General features: G+C 34.2%; 1 protein-coding gene across 2 annotated transcripts; it reads right to left on the minus strand.

Moving 5' to 3' along the window:
• Nucleotides 1-1076: 1076 nt before the first annotated feature.
• Nucleotides 1077-4275, minus strand: LOC133859184 (zinc finger protein NUTCRACKER). 2 transcript variants are annotated; one of them, XM_062294513.1, is made up of 4 exons: nt 4023-4275; nt 3803-3932; nt 3171-3567; nt 1077-2342 (listed from the first exon to the last, which is right to left on the minus strand). In XM_062294513.1, the coding sequence occupies exons 2-4, from the start codon at nt 3912-3914 to the stop codon at nt 1580-1582; spliced, it is 1272 nt and encodes a 423-aa protein (XP_062150497.1). In that variant the 5' UTR covers nt 3915-3932; nt 4023-4275; the 3' UTR covers nt 1077-1579. The 2 variants fall into 2 exon arrangements, with proteins under 2 accessions (XP_062150497.1, XP_062150496.1); XM_062294512.1 differs by having other exon boundaries at nt 3803-4274.
• Nucleotides 4276-15180: the final 10905 nt, after the last annotated feature.

Genomic DNA, 15180 nt, shown 5'->3' on the forward strand with positions numbered 1-15180 from the left:
GAAAAAAAAAAAAGAAAGTAAGCCAGGAGATAAAAACCCTTATCCCTTGTCCTCATTGGCAGGTTTATTAGGATCCTGGGGAGGCCCCCATTCGTGTTTTCGGCGACGGTGGAAAAGGCAAACATTAACACGAGGATGACGCGACGTACGCTTGATGACAATCATTTTCTTTTCTCACCATGACATCCTAACTGTACATATTGATTCGGGGCACAAATCAAGGTTTAGGGCTATGGAGATAAATATAGATCTCCATTAATTTTGTTGGTTTAATGGCTAAAGATTTGAACAGTAAATATATATAAAAAGAAGTTTTTATGAGTTTATTTATTTGAATAGGTCTCGAGTAATCCATCATCTATTTGTTTGGATAAATATGCCTCATAAAATTATATTTGTTATTTGAATTATTAAGGCATGTTTGTGACTGTGTTTGAAAATAGAGTTTTTATAGTAAAAATGAACTTTTGAAAAAAAAAATCTTTATTTTCAAGTTTTTTGTAAAATGCATTTTTGACATTTTTTAGAATAAAAAAAGTCAAATAAGTACTTTTTTGAAGATTTTATTAAATAAATTCATTTTTTGCTTTGCATAGCTTAATTTCCATATACTAAAATTACTTTTTAAATTTCTTAAATGCAATCCCAAACAAGGAATTAACCGTATTTAAACATTTCCTGTGCTCAACCCTAATACACAACACGTACGTAACATGCACTCACATCCTATCATGTAACCAAAAAGCAAAACAAAGTCAAAGAGGCCGACTGGTGCAAGAATATGGCTTCCTTTTCTCTTTCCCCCTTTGTTTCTTTTTCTTTTTGATCCTTATTTTTCCTTTCCATGTTTGATGATTCGAATGATGCACTCATGCAAAGGCATGATAAAACCCATTTTGAAGGACTACTCAATGGAAAATATGCACGGGGTTCCTCAAAAAGAAAATACAATTTTTAGAAACTATTGATAAAAACAAAAAAGGATAAAAACCCTCGTTCATACCCCCATAGTTAAACATTCACAAAATGCTTTGACAAAAAAAGAAAAAAAGTTAGTATGGGGATAATACAAAAACTTGAATTATTGTCTCCATATAATTTTGCATATAATATTATAGCTAATTAATCTTGTTATAGTACAAGTGCATGTTCATGGGGTTGGGCGATTGAAAAACTACAAGAGTTTATTTTAACAATAGGGTAAAGCCTAGATGTACCAGAATGAGCTTTTGCCACTGGAAATTCTCTTTTTTTAAGTCCAGTTTGGCAAGCAAGAACCACAACAAATATGAAGCAATGCAATAATGGAGTCGAAAAGGGGTTCTTGCTTTTCCCCCACCACTCTACCCCCCCTTTAATCAAAAACAAAAGTCACCATTTTCAAAAGGGGTCAGCTTTCAGGGTTCAAGAGAATATGCATGGATCTCCTTCCTTCACCTCTTAAATAGTTTTCTAAGCACAAACTTTTAGCCCCCCCCATCAACCACTACTCAATGCCCACCTTTTCCTCCCTCCAAAAACCTTCACTTTATTATCAACTTTGCTTTACAATATTGCAAACCATAAAATTCCCTTATCATCAAATCCATCCATTGATTGATGGAGGGTGGCAAACAGGTTGTACACCCACCCCCAGAAAGTCCCTAGTTTGCCCTCCACCACCATCTTGATCATTCTGTATCTGCCTGCGTTTTGCAGGGTGTATCAGTAATACATCATCTACAGATTTCTCTACATCATTTCCGAGGCTAGTAAGTGTAGTGTTTGAACCATATACAACCTCACCCTCATTGCCCTTCAATCCAAAGCTCCCTAGGAATAATGGATCTGTCGAAGTTGCGCCAATTTGAGCAGCTTTCTGCAACAGAGCCGTGGCTGACATGTTTGCAAAAGGTGTTTGATGAGTTTGGTGTTGCGTGCTGTACAAGGAAGGAACACTTAGAAGCTGAGTTCCTGTACCCTCCTTCACATCTCTTTGTTCATTGCTCGAGGAGAGCTTTGATCCAAACACCCAATTTTGCTGAGTGTAATGATCTGACGGTGGAGGATTCGAGCATGAAATTAGTGGATCTCCAAAGATTGCAGCTTCCTGGCCTTGAAATATTCCTTGGCTCATCCATAGGGGTAGCCCCTGCGACGTCGTCGTTGGGTTAACTGCGTCGTCGTTGCATGAGATTGGCTTGAAAATAGAAGAGAAATTTTGTGCCATGGTAGGGCCTATGAAATGGTAGCTCATATTGCCGGCGGCGACTACATTGTTCATGTTGGATACTGCATTTACTCTTGCTGTTTCTTCGGCTAAGGCATCGCAGAAGGCCCTATGAGTGATGAAGCTATCTCGCCTGTTCACAAAAAAAAATGTTTTACAAACTTCAAGAGAGGAGTGAATAAAATGTACAGAATACTGATAAATAAAACAAAGTAGAGCACGCAAATGGAATAATTTTGATATCAGGGCTAGAGGTTTTAATAAGTTTGAATCTTGACTCCACAATTCACTGTTATTTCAGTTAAATATTCTACTTGTTGAAGAGTAATTTGAATCCACATGTGAGGAGGAGTGTTAGAATATAAATTAAATAATTAAGTTTATCTCTTTCTACGAGTTTAAGTTTTGAAATAAATGGTGATTTACCGATGAAGAAGATTGTTAGAACAAAATCATCCACATTGGCATGGAAATTATTATGAGGAACAGCCAACCCTTTTGTTGTTGGGAAAACGAAGAAAATTTTACAAACACATAAACAGTGCAACACAAAATTCTAAGGGGAGAAATTTTATATATATAAGAAGATGAATTTCACAGGGTGAAAATCAACAACTTTTGTAACAAGTTATTTGTCTTCATTAGGCCCGGCCCCTTCTCCTTTTCCTCCTAGTCCTATAGAGAGAGAGAGAGAGAGAGAGAGAGAGAGAGAGAGAGGGTACAGAAAAGGAAATAACAGCCACAAAAATCACTTTCGTGCTTCTTTTGGTTTCTTGATTTTCTTCGATCTTTGAGGTGTTTGATGGCTACCGTTGCATGAAGAAGCTAATTAAGTGATGATTATTTGTTACACAGACAAAGATATTACAACCACTAGTACATATCCTTAATTTCCTAGCTTTAATTTTCTTCCTCAGATTAACTACCGACAAAAGATTTAGCAAGAAAAGAAATAAATTACCGTGAAAATATTGTCCCACAGTCGCATTTGTACTCCCTAGTGCCACAGGTCTTGGAGTGCGCTTTCCAATCTGACTGAACGGCGTACCGTTTTGAGCACTTCTCGCACTTCCACTTCTTCTCGCCGTGTTTCCGGCAGAAGTGCTTCTTTATTCCGGTTAGGTCTCCGAGAGCCCTGGAAGGGTGGTTGTGGACGCAGCTCTTTTCAGGGCACACATAAACGCGCTTCCTCGGCTCTTTGCTGCTCCGTTGCTTGAGCTTCCATGGAAGGTTATGCCCCCGCCGGTGGAGTTGCAAGTTTTGATCCCTTTGAAAACCCTTCCCGCAAATTTCACACAAGAATCTGTTGGTCGCCATCAGGGTCTTTGGCGATAAGGCTATCACTTCAGCTTCAGGATCTGTTGAAAATAATCAATTAGGAATTAATCACCATTTGATCATAAACATGAATTACTTTGAATATATGTATATATATATATATATATATATATATACCCATGATCTTAAAGCCACCGAGATAATATGGTGGTGCACGGGTCGGAGTTTGCCCTTCTGGTACACGAACTGCCCTGCCTTAGGGTTGCTCGTCATTAAAAAAGAAAAAAAAAAAAGAAAAAAATTGTAAATGCTTGCCTGGGGTGCCTGGGAGGTTCCTCTTCTTCTTTGGGACAGGAGGATTGGATCCAGAAATTGAGTTTTCGACAAAACCATTTGGAAGTGCTTCTTCAGCCATGTTTCCTAGCATCCCAAGCTTTCTCTTCTCCTGATCAGTTTGACTTAATCTGTAAGTAAGCTAGCTAGCTGGAGAAAGTTTTTTCTGGGTAACCCAGAAAAGGTTAATTATTAAGCTTACCAAAGTGATGAAGATTAATAGAGAAAACCCAGAGAATGAGTTGCTTTCTTATAGCTTCAAGCTCTCTTAGCCCTAGCAACACAAGCTGATATATGCAAGATTGAAGATTGGATCTCTCTCTCTCTCTCTCTTGAGAAAAAAAAAAAAAAATTGTTTGTAGTCGCATTTTTGTAATCTACTTTTTAGGTGGAATAGAATACTATTATGTTGTGGGAGGCGGTGAAAAGTTAAAGTTGGCAGGGACTGTGTGTGTGTGTGTGTGAGATCGAGAGAGAGAGAGAGAGTGAGAGAGGGTTTGAAGAGCAAAGGTGTATGATGACACATATCATTTGGACGGGAGAAAAGCTAGTTCCTCGCTTTTCTATTTGGAATGATTATCCCATAATTTGTTTGCCTTTTGTTTTTGCCATTTTTATAATCTTCTCTCATCCAATCACCATATATATTTGTTTTGATTATATGCATGAACATAATACTTCAAAGGAACCCTAGGTCATCAGCCTGTGTAATAGATGTATATAATATTAGCTAGGTGATCAACTATCGAATTTCTTTAGTTTTACAATATGATGTTGTAGAATATTGACCATGCTAATGCTAATTAGGGACTAAACCAACCAAAATTTCTCACCTGAGAACAAAATATGAATGAAAGGTCCAACTTAATTTTTATAGGGCCATAACTATTTTTAAACGTAATGTATATTTAAATTAATTAAAAAAATTGAAGGAAAAATTTGAAAACCATAGGGGCGATGGTCCCCCAACCAACACTTATAGTTTTGTCATTGATGCTAACTCAAACCAATTATGGTATTCTGGTTTTAATTTAGGAAGAATTTCACTTACCTTTATAAGTGTCTCAGGTATTGCTATATTGACCTCGAATTACTTTATAGTGCTATGCTTTATACGCTGGTTTACTTTATAGGGCGTGGTATACTAATACCCATAACATTTTCACAAGTTAGGACTTGAATTCCAACACCCTCAAGTTAGAAGCCAAATTATTTTCTTTTAAGTCTATATACAATTTTGTATTTTCTGTATATTAAAAGGAAATGATAGTTTAGGCATTGAGATACCTTCTCCTATGCAAATCCCTTTCTCAATCCAATGGATCCAACTCAACATTCTCTTCGTAAAGGATCGGAAGTATGATAGAACATTAATTAAATAATTAAATTTATCATTTTTTAATAGCTTTATATAACTTATGATTTTACGTAGTACCAAAGACCAATGCAAATTAATGCCCCAATTCAATGGTACTGCAGATTAAAGAGCACTTTGTGCTGTCTCCTTGATTTGAGTTTTGGTATGATTTTCAGACCAGGATGCATAACATTTATCTGTTCGAATTACTAGCAATTAATTGGTTAGGTAATGTGAGAGACTTTATATGAGATTTCACCTGTCTAAATAAATATATGATCGAGCAACCTAAAATTTATTTGGACAAATAAATCTCATACGAAATTTATCATATAATCTGTCCAAATCCTTCCTCCATGATTTCCTAAGAGTGATATGTAAGAATTTCTTAATCATTCAACAATTTCAGTGGGGTAAAAGCAGTATAGTGGATTGTGTGTGTTTGTCAAAAAGAGAACTCAACATGTCTGAGTGAATGTGACTGGCAAGGCATGCCCATCCAATCACACCACCTTCTTTAATCCTCATTTTCAACAAGGGCAAGATCCAGTCAGTTTACTCATTACTGCTTAGTCAAAGACTCAAAAAAGTGGAAGTTAAGGCAATTCCCCAGGAAGATTGATACATGCCACCTAGCTACATTTTAATCAACGATCGGACGGTCATGGTTTCTCTTGATTTTGATGATCTAAATCTACATGCACGTGCATCCATGCAGGTGCCCAACTGCCAATGTAGGTAAATCCAACGGAAACGACGAAACAAACACATTCGTCCTCATGACTACAGAATTAATGACTATGGCATCCCCATGTCATGTCAACTAGATCTGTTACCCACTTGCCCTTTTAACTTACTATATTAATAACAACTATAAAATGTTTTTGTCGATGTGATTGGCTTAATTAGTTTTTAATAATTTTTTCCCCGTATAAATAGATTGTAAAATTTACAGCACCTAAACCAAATTCTGTGTTATTATTTACAACATGAGATTTTCAGTTGTTTTGAAATTCTATGTTCTAGTACTTGAATCTGACCACAAAAATTTTGAAAATGAAAAATTAAATCTAAATTAATATGAAGGAATGTGCAAAATGTGAAAGTTTGATATGTTGGTCATTGCTTGGAATGGTAGATGCTAAACTTTAAAGCCGACATGCATGGGGTACTTCCCTTGATTTCCCTTGGTTTTTTGCAGATTGCTTGGCTGACCTACAAAGTGAATGATTGTGTTTGCTGTCGTGTGGAGTGTGGAAATGGATCAAAAAATGAACCGTCCTCTCAATAAGAGCCGTATAAAGCGATACTAACACGTATAGCATTACTCTTAAATGACACGTTAAAATTGTGTGGCATTGAATTTTAGCAAAGTTTTTTATTTTTTTCCTCATCCTATAACCCTTTTTTACCTTTGGACACTACTTGAACTTCATTAATTACTACAGGACTTCAATTTGTTAAAATCTAGATGTCACATGCATGGTTCTGAAAAAGGATAGACTTGGAAAAGCTCAAGGATTAAAATTAAATGTCCACTAATTAATAGTGAGATTAGTATGCAAGGAAAGAGGTTAAATATTTCAAAGACAGCCAGCTGACAAAGCCAGTGAATTTTTGGAAGTGTGAGCAGTCGTCTCCTTGTGGGCTGACCTTTCTTCCTAACCCTTAATCATAATCAAATGATGTTCTTGCTTTCTAACGTTGTTTAGTATATAATCTTTGGATTTTTGCTGTTGAACTTTGGTGTCCCCAGAATATTCTCTCCTTCTCCAACACTCTCCCAAAAGCTTCAACTTTCAAGGCCTTATAAGATTCCAATGAAAAAACGTATTATTATACAATTTGTCTAACAGACCATATGCATTTGAAATACAAGGGTTTTGGGAAAAGCAAAGTGTTGTCAACAAGGGTATGTTTGTTTCCCAGCTTGTCTTTTGCTTTTGAAGTACATGGGGAACACTTGTTATTTTAAAATTGTCTTTGTAATTCAAACAAGCCCTAGCCTCCAGATCATGGAATTCCTCACTGAATTAATGCTAATATGAGATAATTGCAATTTCTCTTTTAAAAAACTATGAAAATTTATCCAAAGGCTTGTTATATTAATATTGTTTGTCTAATTTATTAAAGCACAAGTTAGTTCAAACCGAAGGGCAATTTAGTGAAGGTAAAGATTGGATAATTTGCATGGGAGGGTAATTAAGTTTTTAATTAGTCTTGAATAAATATCCTTAAAGTTGAGTAGATTTGGATCCAGGATTCCATTGCAGAAACCCACATGCTTTGGCTCACCAAAAGTTGAAGAATATATGCCTTTTTACAAACCCATGGCTAGTTTTTTTAATTTTCATTTTCCTTCCTTTTTCTTTACTTCTTTAATCATCTTGTTACACATGGCGAAATCCTAGAGGAGCCCATTGCATTTTGCCCAACCTAGCATGCCTTCTTTACAGGTGTAAAATAGTAGTGGTATATGCATGAATATTCTTTTGCATTTTGGGGTTTGTACTATATATATTTTATGGAAATGTTTATGGCTTATAATTAAATTTTATGATTTTTATTTCCTTTTTCTCCCCTTCCCTAGGTTTACTGTTAAATTGAAAAAAGTGATAATGCAGGCAGTCCCCCAATATATATATGGATTATAATATCAAAATCTTCCTCTTTGGAAAGAATAACTACACTTTGAATATTACACGCAAATTCATTTCAAATGTAACACCTAAAGTACTCTTGGATGCATGCATGTATATTGCCACGTTTGACAATACATTTTTTGAAGGTTTTTTAGCTTTTTAGCCAAAAAAAAAAAAATTAAAAAATTAAAAAATTGTAGAAGCAAAAATATTAATAAACAAATCCAAACACAAAAATATAAAATTATTTTCATCTTTACGTCACATCAAAACACTTTTCTAACAAATAAAACTAAAAACACTATCTAAAAGGTTTTATCAGAGGACCCCAACAATCAGCATTTTGAACTAGAATTTTTTATTTATTTTATTTATATATATATATATATTTTTTTTTTTTTTTTTCAACTTATCAAAGACTTTCATTTTGCGCGTGAAAATGCTGTTTTTCACGACTCAGTCATCTTGTTTGGAAAAATGGGAAATTAATGAAATGAAAGAGACAAGTGATAGACTCAATTTTTTAAAATAAAAGAAATGGTCTATATGTAAGAATTTCTTGGACAGAAATTATTTTCCATTTGGGTTGAAAGCGATGATCATAGAATGAAGAATTAAATTTGAAATGCACCTACATTAACAATGTTTCGTAATAGCAAATTAAGGAATTAATTAAACGCAATTTGTGCAGGCCCGGCTAGCTAGCTAGGAATTATAATATGGGTTAATTAGAAAATTAATTGGGAGGGCATCAAATGTAGTGAAGTGTTTGATATATAAACCGGGATTTGGTATTTAAAAATTATAGTTTACCCTTTAAAATTGTGCATTTTTTAAAACGTATATACCCCCTTATCTGCGATTTAAAAACACACATTTTTCTACATTTTCAAACCACAATCTTTTAAAAACACTCCCAAACGATACCTTTTCCGCGACATTGTTTAAAATAGCAGGCCAAACAGACTATGAGAGGAATCATTTTGATACTGATGTATGATAGCTATGTAGGCACTAGATTAGTGTTCATAAAATTCTGCAGAAGAACCAAAAGAAGAGATTGGTCCTCCTTTCTTAATGTGAGTATATATATATATATATCAAACTATATAAATATTCAACGGTATTATCGAACAAGACAAACATCTTCATGAATTCAACCTTCTTTTAGATCGAGAAACATCATGGAGAGATTAATTAGATGAGAGAGTAAAGTATGTATATGTCACCTAGTGGATGCATGGATCACTACAAAAAAAAAGCAAATTCTGGACGGTTTTAAACCGTCCAGAAATGCAAAAAAACCGTCTGGAATCAATTCCAGACGGTTTTTTTCAGACGGTTTTAAACCGTCTAGGATATATCGTCGCTAATTGAATTTCTAGACGGTTTGGACAAAACCATCCGTAATTCTAGACGGTTTTGGCGAAACTGTCCAGAATCAGTTCTAGACGGTTTGGGCAAAACCGTCCAGAAAAATTATGGACGGTTTTGCCCAAAACCGTCCACAATTTGTTATTTTTTTATAAAAAAAAATAATTTTTTATTTGTTATTTTTTTATTTTTTCCAGTGGTCTCTTAAGCTTCTACGTACGCGCGTTCTACCGGAAAATCCACCGGAGAATCAACCAAAATATATACCCACAAAACAACCCAAAGCCGTTTCGGCCGGATCTGCTCCCTCATTGCACAACCCAACAACCACAGCCACGGCTAAACACCCCCCTTTCACAAATCAACCAAAAAATATACCAACCCAAAACAACCCAAAGCCGGTTTCGGCCGGATCTGGCCGGAAACCCCAAATCGTTCGACCATTTCGCCATGGACCCGGAGATCGTGAAGACCCAGGAAGAGCGGAGGCGTATGGAGCAGCAACTGGCTTCCTTGACCTCCGTCACCTTCGACACCGACCTATACGGCGGCAACGACCGCGACGCCTACGTCACGTCCATCCCCGTCAACGAGGATGACGAGAACATCGATACCATGGACAACGAGGTTGCCGGCGATTTCGGAGAGCACTGCTCCACTACGATGCAGAGAGTCGCCAAGACCGTGGACGCGTATCTGGGTCGGGTGAGATCGCCACCTAGTGAGAAGGATCAGAGAGACGAGAGAGAGAAGAGAGATTTGGGGAGAAGAGAGTTTTCTGGGGAGAAGAGAGTTTTGGGGGAAGAAGAAGACTGAGAGATCAGAGAGAGCAAGAGAGAGAGAGAGAGATCGATGGTTCTGATTTTGTTTGGGAAATAAATCTGACGGACGTGGTGAAATAAGAGGTATTACATGGATTGATGACATGGCGTGGGGGAAAAAAATTCCAGACGGTTTGGTGAAAACCGTCTATAAATTCCAGACGGTTTTAACTAAACCGTCTATAAATTCCAGACGGTTTTAACTAAACCGTCTGGAAATAAAATTTAACGACGGTTTAAAAAAAAACCGTCTATAAATTTATAGACGGTTTTTATAAAACCGTCTGGAAATGAAAATTTTTAGACGGTTTTAACTAAACCGTCTCGAATTTTATAGACGGTTTAATCAAACCGTCCATAATTAATTTTTTCTAGACGGTTTCAAAAAAACCGTCTGCAAATTTTATTTTCTAGACGGTTTTAGAAACCGTCTAAAAAAAAAACCGTCCATAAATGTCTTTTTTTTAGTAGTGGATGGATGTTAATGGATTCTCGTTTTACCCAAAACGACCAACTCACTAATTAAACCCCCCGACCCTCGTCTTTTTCTATTGAGTGCGACTATAAAAGTTATGTATTTTCAAGCAAATAAAAAAGAACCACGCGCATATATAGAAACCCCACAAATTGAAATCCAGTTATTTTAAGAATAGAAATCTTAGTCCTTTTTTCCCAAGGATTTGTAAATCATCCTGATTGTCCACTAGGATTGTAACTTCTATTCTTTTTTAGTTTCTATAAATAAAACTCATTTTAATAGGCTTTAATTTGTATTGTATCCAAATTAGTTTTTTAAGGTTTTAGAAAGAGAGAGAGGGGTTAAAGATCTTTCTATTTCTTCTTGATATATATAATAATGAAAAAGTGTAAGAGTATATCAAGAGTTCAAGAATTCAAGCTACAATTGAAGGTTGTCACCTAATCCAATATGTTAAAAATAAAATTATGTGATTCGGTCTATAACCTACATCTACATGATAAAATTCAAAAGGCTATATTTTGTGTTTATTTCTTTGAGTGATGTTTACAATATAATAGACTCCTATTTATAATAGAATTAGATAATATAAAAAAACTTTCTGAACTACAACTAGCTAGGTAATAGTCTTTAACTGTGATTATGTGATAGACTACAACTTTGGCTAGGTCACAATCTTAATTCCCTATTTGCGTAACTTCTATGGCAATTATAGGTTGAATATGAATGAATTAACAAGAGCAAATTACTATTCTGCTTTGTTTTAGGATAGACTCGTGGGATGGTGTGATTATATATGTACTTGAGTATTAATGCTAAAGATATCAATTTTAAATCTACAATTAATCAATTGATTGTTGAGGAATCTCACAAAAAATAGTGAGAATTGATCCGGTGATATAGTGACAGTTAAAGATAACTTTGTTAATAGAGAGTCCAGTAAGTGAGAGAAATTATTCCACATCAAAGTCAAAAGAGAAAGAAACATGAAAGTATTGGAAGTCTGAAACTCTGGTAAATTAAAAAGGAAATTTTACGTGAAGATTTGTAGAGTACTTCAAGTACTTTCTATTCTATACATGGAAAATGGAGGATTACATAGAGGTACGGTCCTTGCTACTCCTAATTATGAGGAAAGAAAAGGGGAATGAACGGAATGCTTCTAAACATGCGATGGGAAGTGACCTATGAAAGTTGGCAAGATCTAGAAGATTTCAAAGAAGTCCACTTCTCAAGGAGGAATAGCTCCTTATGAATGTCCAATCAGTGAAGAGAATCAGGGACGGAGGGAGGGGGCTGGCAGCAGGGGCATGGCTCCCCCAATTTCTAAAAGAGAAAAAAAAAATTATGTTTGTGGAAAAAATATTTCTAAAAAAAAAGTATAAGGTAAAAAATAAAAATTTAACTTATTGGTCTCTACAATAATGATAAAAAAAATAAAAAATAAAAAATAAAAAATAAAATAAAAATTGGCCACTGTCCCTGCCCATAAGATTGAGCTTTTGACACCATCCCTAAAGAGATGGTCTTTATTGATGGCCAAAATGGTTAATAGAAAGTTACCTTTAAAGATGAGAGAAAAGTATCCATTGATGATATATTGCTAGACGAACAGCTAGAGAGTTGTCTGGACCTCCCAACTAAAGCCTCGCTCGGTTGGGCGGAGCAGCAATGAACGATATTACCCTCGTGGTCACTTAAAATTGTCGTAGCAACAGCAAAATGGGGTCCAATATTATATAGCAATTTCAAAGTCTGCCTTGAAAGAAACTGTAGGAGGTCGAGTTGGTTAAATAACTAACAGACTTGTTCTCATCATCTTCTTTGTTCTTTTAACCTAACTTTGAAACTCCGAAACACCAAACAGTAAAACAAAATTTCAAGGAAGTAAAATACAGAGATCGAGGCTCGTAGTCTTGCTTGTTCTTTGCCAGTAATGTCGATTGCTTCTTATGAGTGGTTGGTGATGGGCAACTAAGACATATGAAAGACTTTTACTAGGAGAAATACGATTTACGTTGAAATACCGGAAGGAGGCATTAGCTCTTTTTCTCGTTCTTGAATCGATTGGAATGGAACAATGAATCTATTTTTTCGGTTCTTTGCCAATAAATCTGAATTTTCATGGAGAATAGCAGAATATATGAGATTACAACGACTAAGTTTTGATTAATCCATAATCCCACTTTCTTTCTTTTCTTTACTTTTCTTTCTTCTTTTTTTTTTTTTTTTTTTTTTTATCAAAAAGATCTGAATGGAAGAATTTTTGTTTTACTTGATTATTATTCCCTGAAAGACTAGAAATAAATCTTCCTTCAGTAGAAAGAGAAAGAGAATGAACGTTAATTTGATTTTGATCATTTCGTAGAAAAAAAATTTAGGAGCTGACCCCTCTCAACCTTATCCCTCAGCCCCTGAGTGTGAATAGTTAAAATAAAACAATTGTACCAAATCTATCAACGTAACTTGTTGGGTTGAATAGTATATATTTGTAGGAATGCTACTTTTTACATTCATATACATTTTACGTCGCATGACGTGAAGTGTTTTAATTAGCTTTTTTACATCATGTCAACCGATATGAAATAAATGTGAAGAATAAATTATTCGTGGGTGTGTATATATATATATATATATATATATATATATATATATATATATATAGTCTACCTAAAAGATTTAATCAAGTTTATTAAAAAAAGAAAAAAAAAGAAAAAAAAAAGGACTTAATCAAGATGTTAATCTCCTCGATGTTAATTAATAAGAACCATCCGGGTGCATGCTGGTTTCTAAGCACTTTAGGGCTTCGGTGGCTTGTACTGCTCAGATGGGACCACCCACTACAAGCTCAAATTACAAATGCAATATAAGAAGATTACAAATTCTCTTTTTGCTTGGAAAGCAAAGCTAAAGCACCCACTCTATCTCTCTTTCTCTTTGTTATAATCGTAAATCAAACATAATTTATCCTTTCAGAGAGGAGAGGTAGGGACCATCCTTCCCACGGAGAGAGAGAGAGGTTGCAAATAATGCCCAAACAAAGAATTAAGTATTCAAGAAAATCAAAACAAGCTATATTAAGGGAAACCAAGAATCCAAGATCAACATCATCTTTTCCTTCTTCTTTTCTTTGTTGTTTTTTTTTTCTATTTAATGGTGCTTGGATGGGAAGGTTATCATCAAAAAATTATCTGAGCACTGAAGTTCCACTATGGAAAAGATCATACGAGCAATATATACGAGAAGAATCCGGTTGGCGATTGAATCATTTAGAATTATTGGTTGATTAGATTGGGAAGAAAGAAATGATAAGGACTTGTTTCTCTTTTTTAGTATTCGTAGCTAGATGATGACAAAGATTTGTTCAAAACCTTTAGTAATTAATAAAGATCTAGAGTTGGAACATTCAAAGGAAGACCCTAATTCTTCCAATTGGTTTAATTATCACTACAAAAGTCACTTTAAACATTGTTTTTTTTTTTTTTTTTAAAGAGATCTTTCTTATATCTCTTAGTTCCCAAATTGATGGTAATTAACCTCTATTAAATAGGGCAAGGGCAAAGGTAAGAACTTCGATCACAAGATAACAATAGTACGGAGATTGTTTTTCTTTCTTTTCGTTTGAATTCTTCTATGCATGCATCAATTACTTGTTATAATATTAATTAAATGATTAAATTTATTTATTTTTTTATTAACTTAAACTTTTAAAATATGTGATGATTTAAAATGGTAGAAGAGCAAATGTGCTGAGTTCAAACATTCTCTTAGTCATTCACCTCTCAGTTCAATTAAATATTTCATGTGCTAAATCTCACATATTAAGAGAGATTGTTAGAAGCCAGAGGGCTTTGTGAAACATCTATTTCTTAATAACTTATCAAGAAAAATAAAATAAATTTTAAAACTATGTAAGAAACTTTGATAATTAATGAAATTGTATTTTGAAAACATAATTTTATAGAGATACTTCACTTAACCCCCTAAACTTTCATCATATTTGTAACTACCCTACCAAACTTAAAAAAATTTCAATTTAGTATATCAATATTTCAATTATTTTCAAATTCACCTATCTATTAGGATTTTTCATTACATCTTAACGGAGGGGTGTCAGAATTCTCAAAATACCTCTCCTTCTATTTTAAGAAGAAAAAAAAAATTGTAAGGATTTAGTCGTTGATAAGGATTTAAAAGGATTTGTGAAAATATCCACGCCTAAATCTTTGAAAAAAAAAATTATAAGGGTATTTTGGTAATTTTGAATAACGAAAATCTTAAAAGATGAGTGAAATTCAAAAAAAAAAATTGAAAGATGCATACACTGAATTAAAATTTTTTGAAGTATAAAGAGATAATTGTAAATATGATGAAAGTTGAGATGGTTATGTGATATATATATATATATACCCTTTGGTAATTTTGAATAACGAAAATCTTAAAAGATGAGTGAAATTCAAAAAAAAAAATTGAAAGATGCATACACTGAATTAAAATTTTTTGAAGTATAAATATATATATATATATTGACGTATTTTAAAATCACAATCTTATTCGTTCTGTTCAATATATATGAAATTATGTATTTAGAGCACAATTTTACGAGTAATTCTATATATACATTAAGTGTCTATCAAGTGTCCATAAAAAAATGAGGTAACTTTTAAAATCATTATTTGATCAATCAC

This window comes from Alnus glutinosa, chromosome 2 (assembly GCF_958979055.1).
Source record: "Alnus glutinosa chromosome 2, dhAlnGlut1.1, whole genome shotgun sequence".
Classification (NCBI taxonomy): Eukaryota; Viridiplantae; Streptophyta; class Magnoliopsida; order Fagales; family Betulaceae; genus Alnus; species Alnus glutinosa.

Bases quoted from the DNA above. Each gene is read 5' to 3' on its own strand.
- LOC133859184 (XM_062294513.1), bottom strand. From the start codon at position 3,914: ATGCTAGGAAACATGGCTGAAGAAGCACTTCCAAATGGTTTTGTCGAA. The intron at 3,568-3,802 runs GCAAGCATTTAC...TATTTTCAACAG, and splicing joins GAACCTCCCAGGCACCCCAG to ATCCTGAAGCTGAAGTGATA. The intron at 2,343-3,170 runs GTAATTTATTTC...TTTTGTGAACAG, and splicing joins TGTGGGACAATATTTTCACG to GCGAGATAGCTTCATCACTC.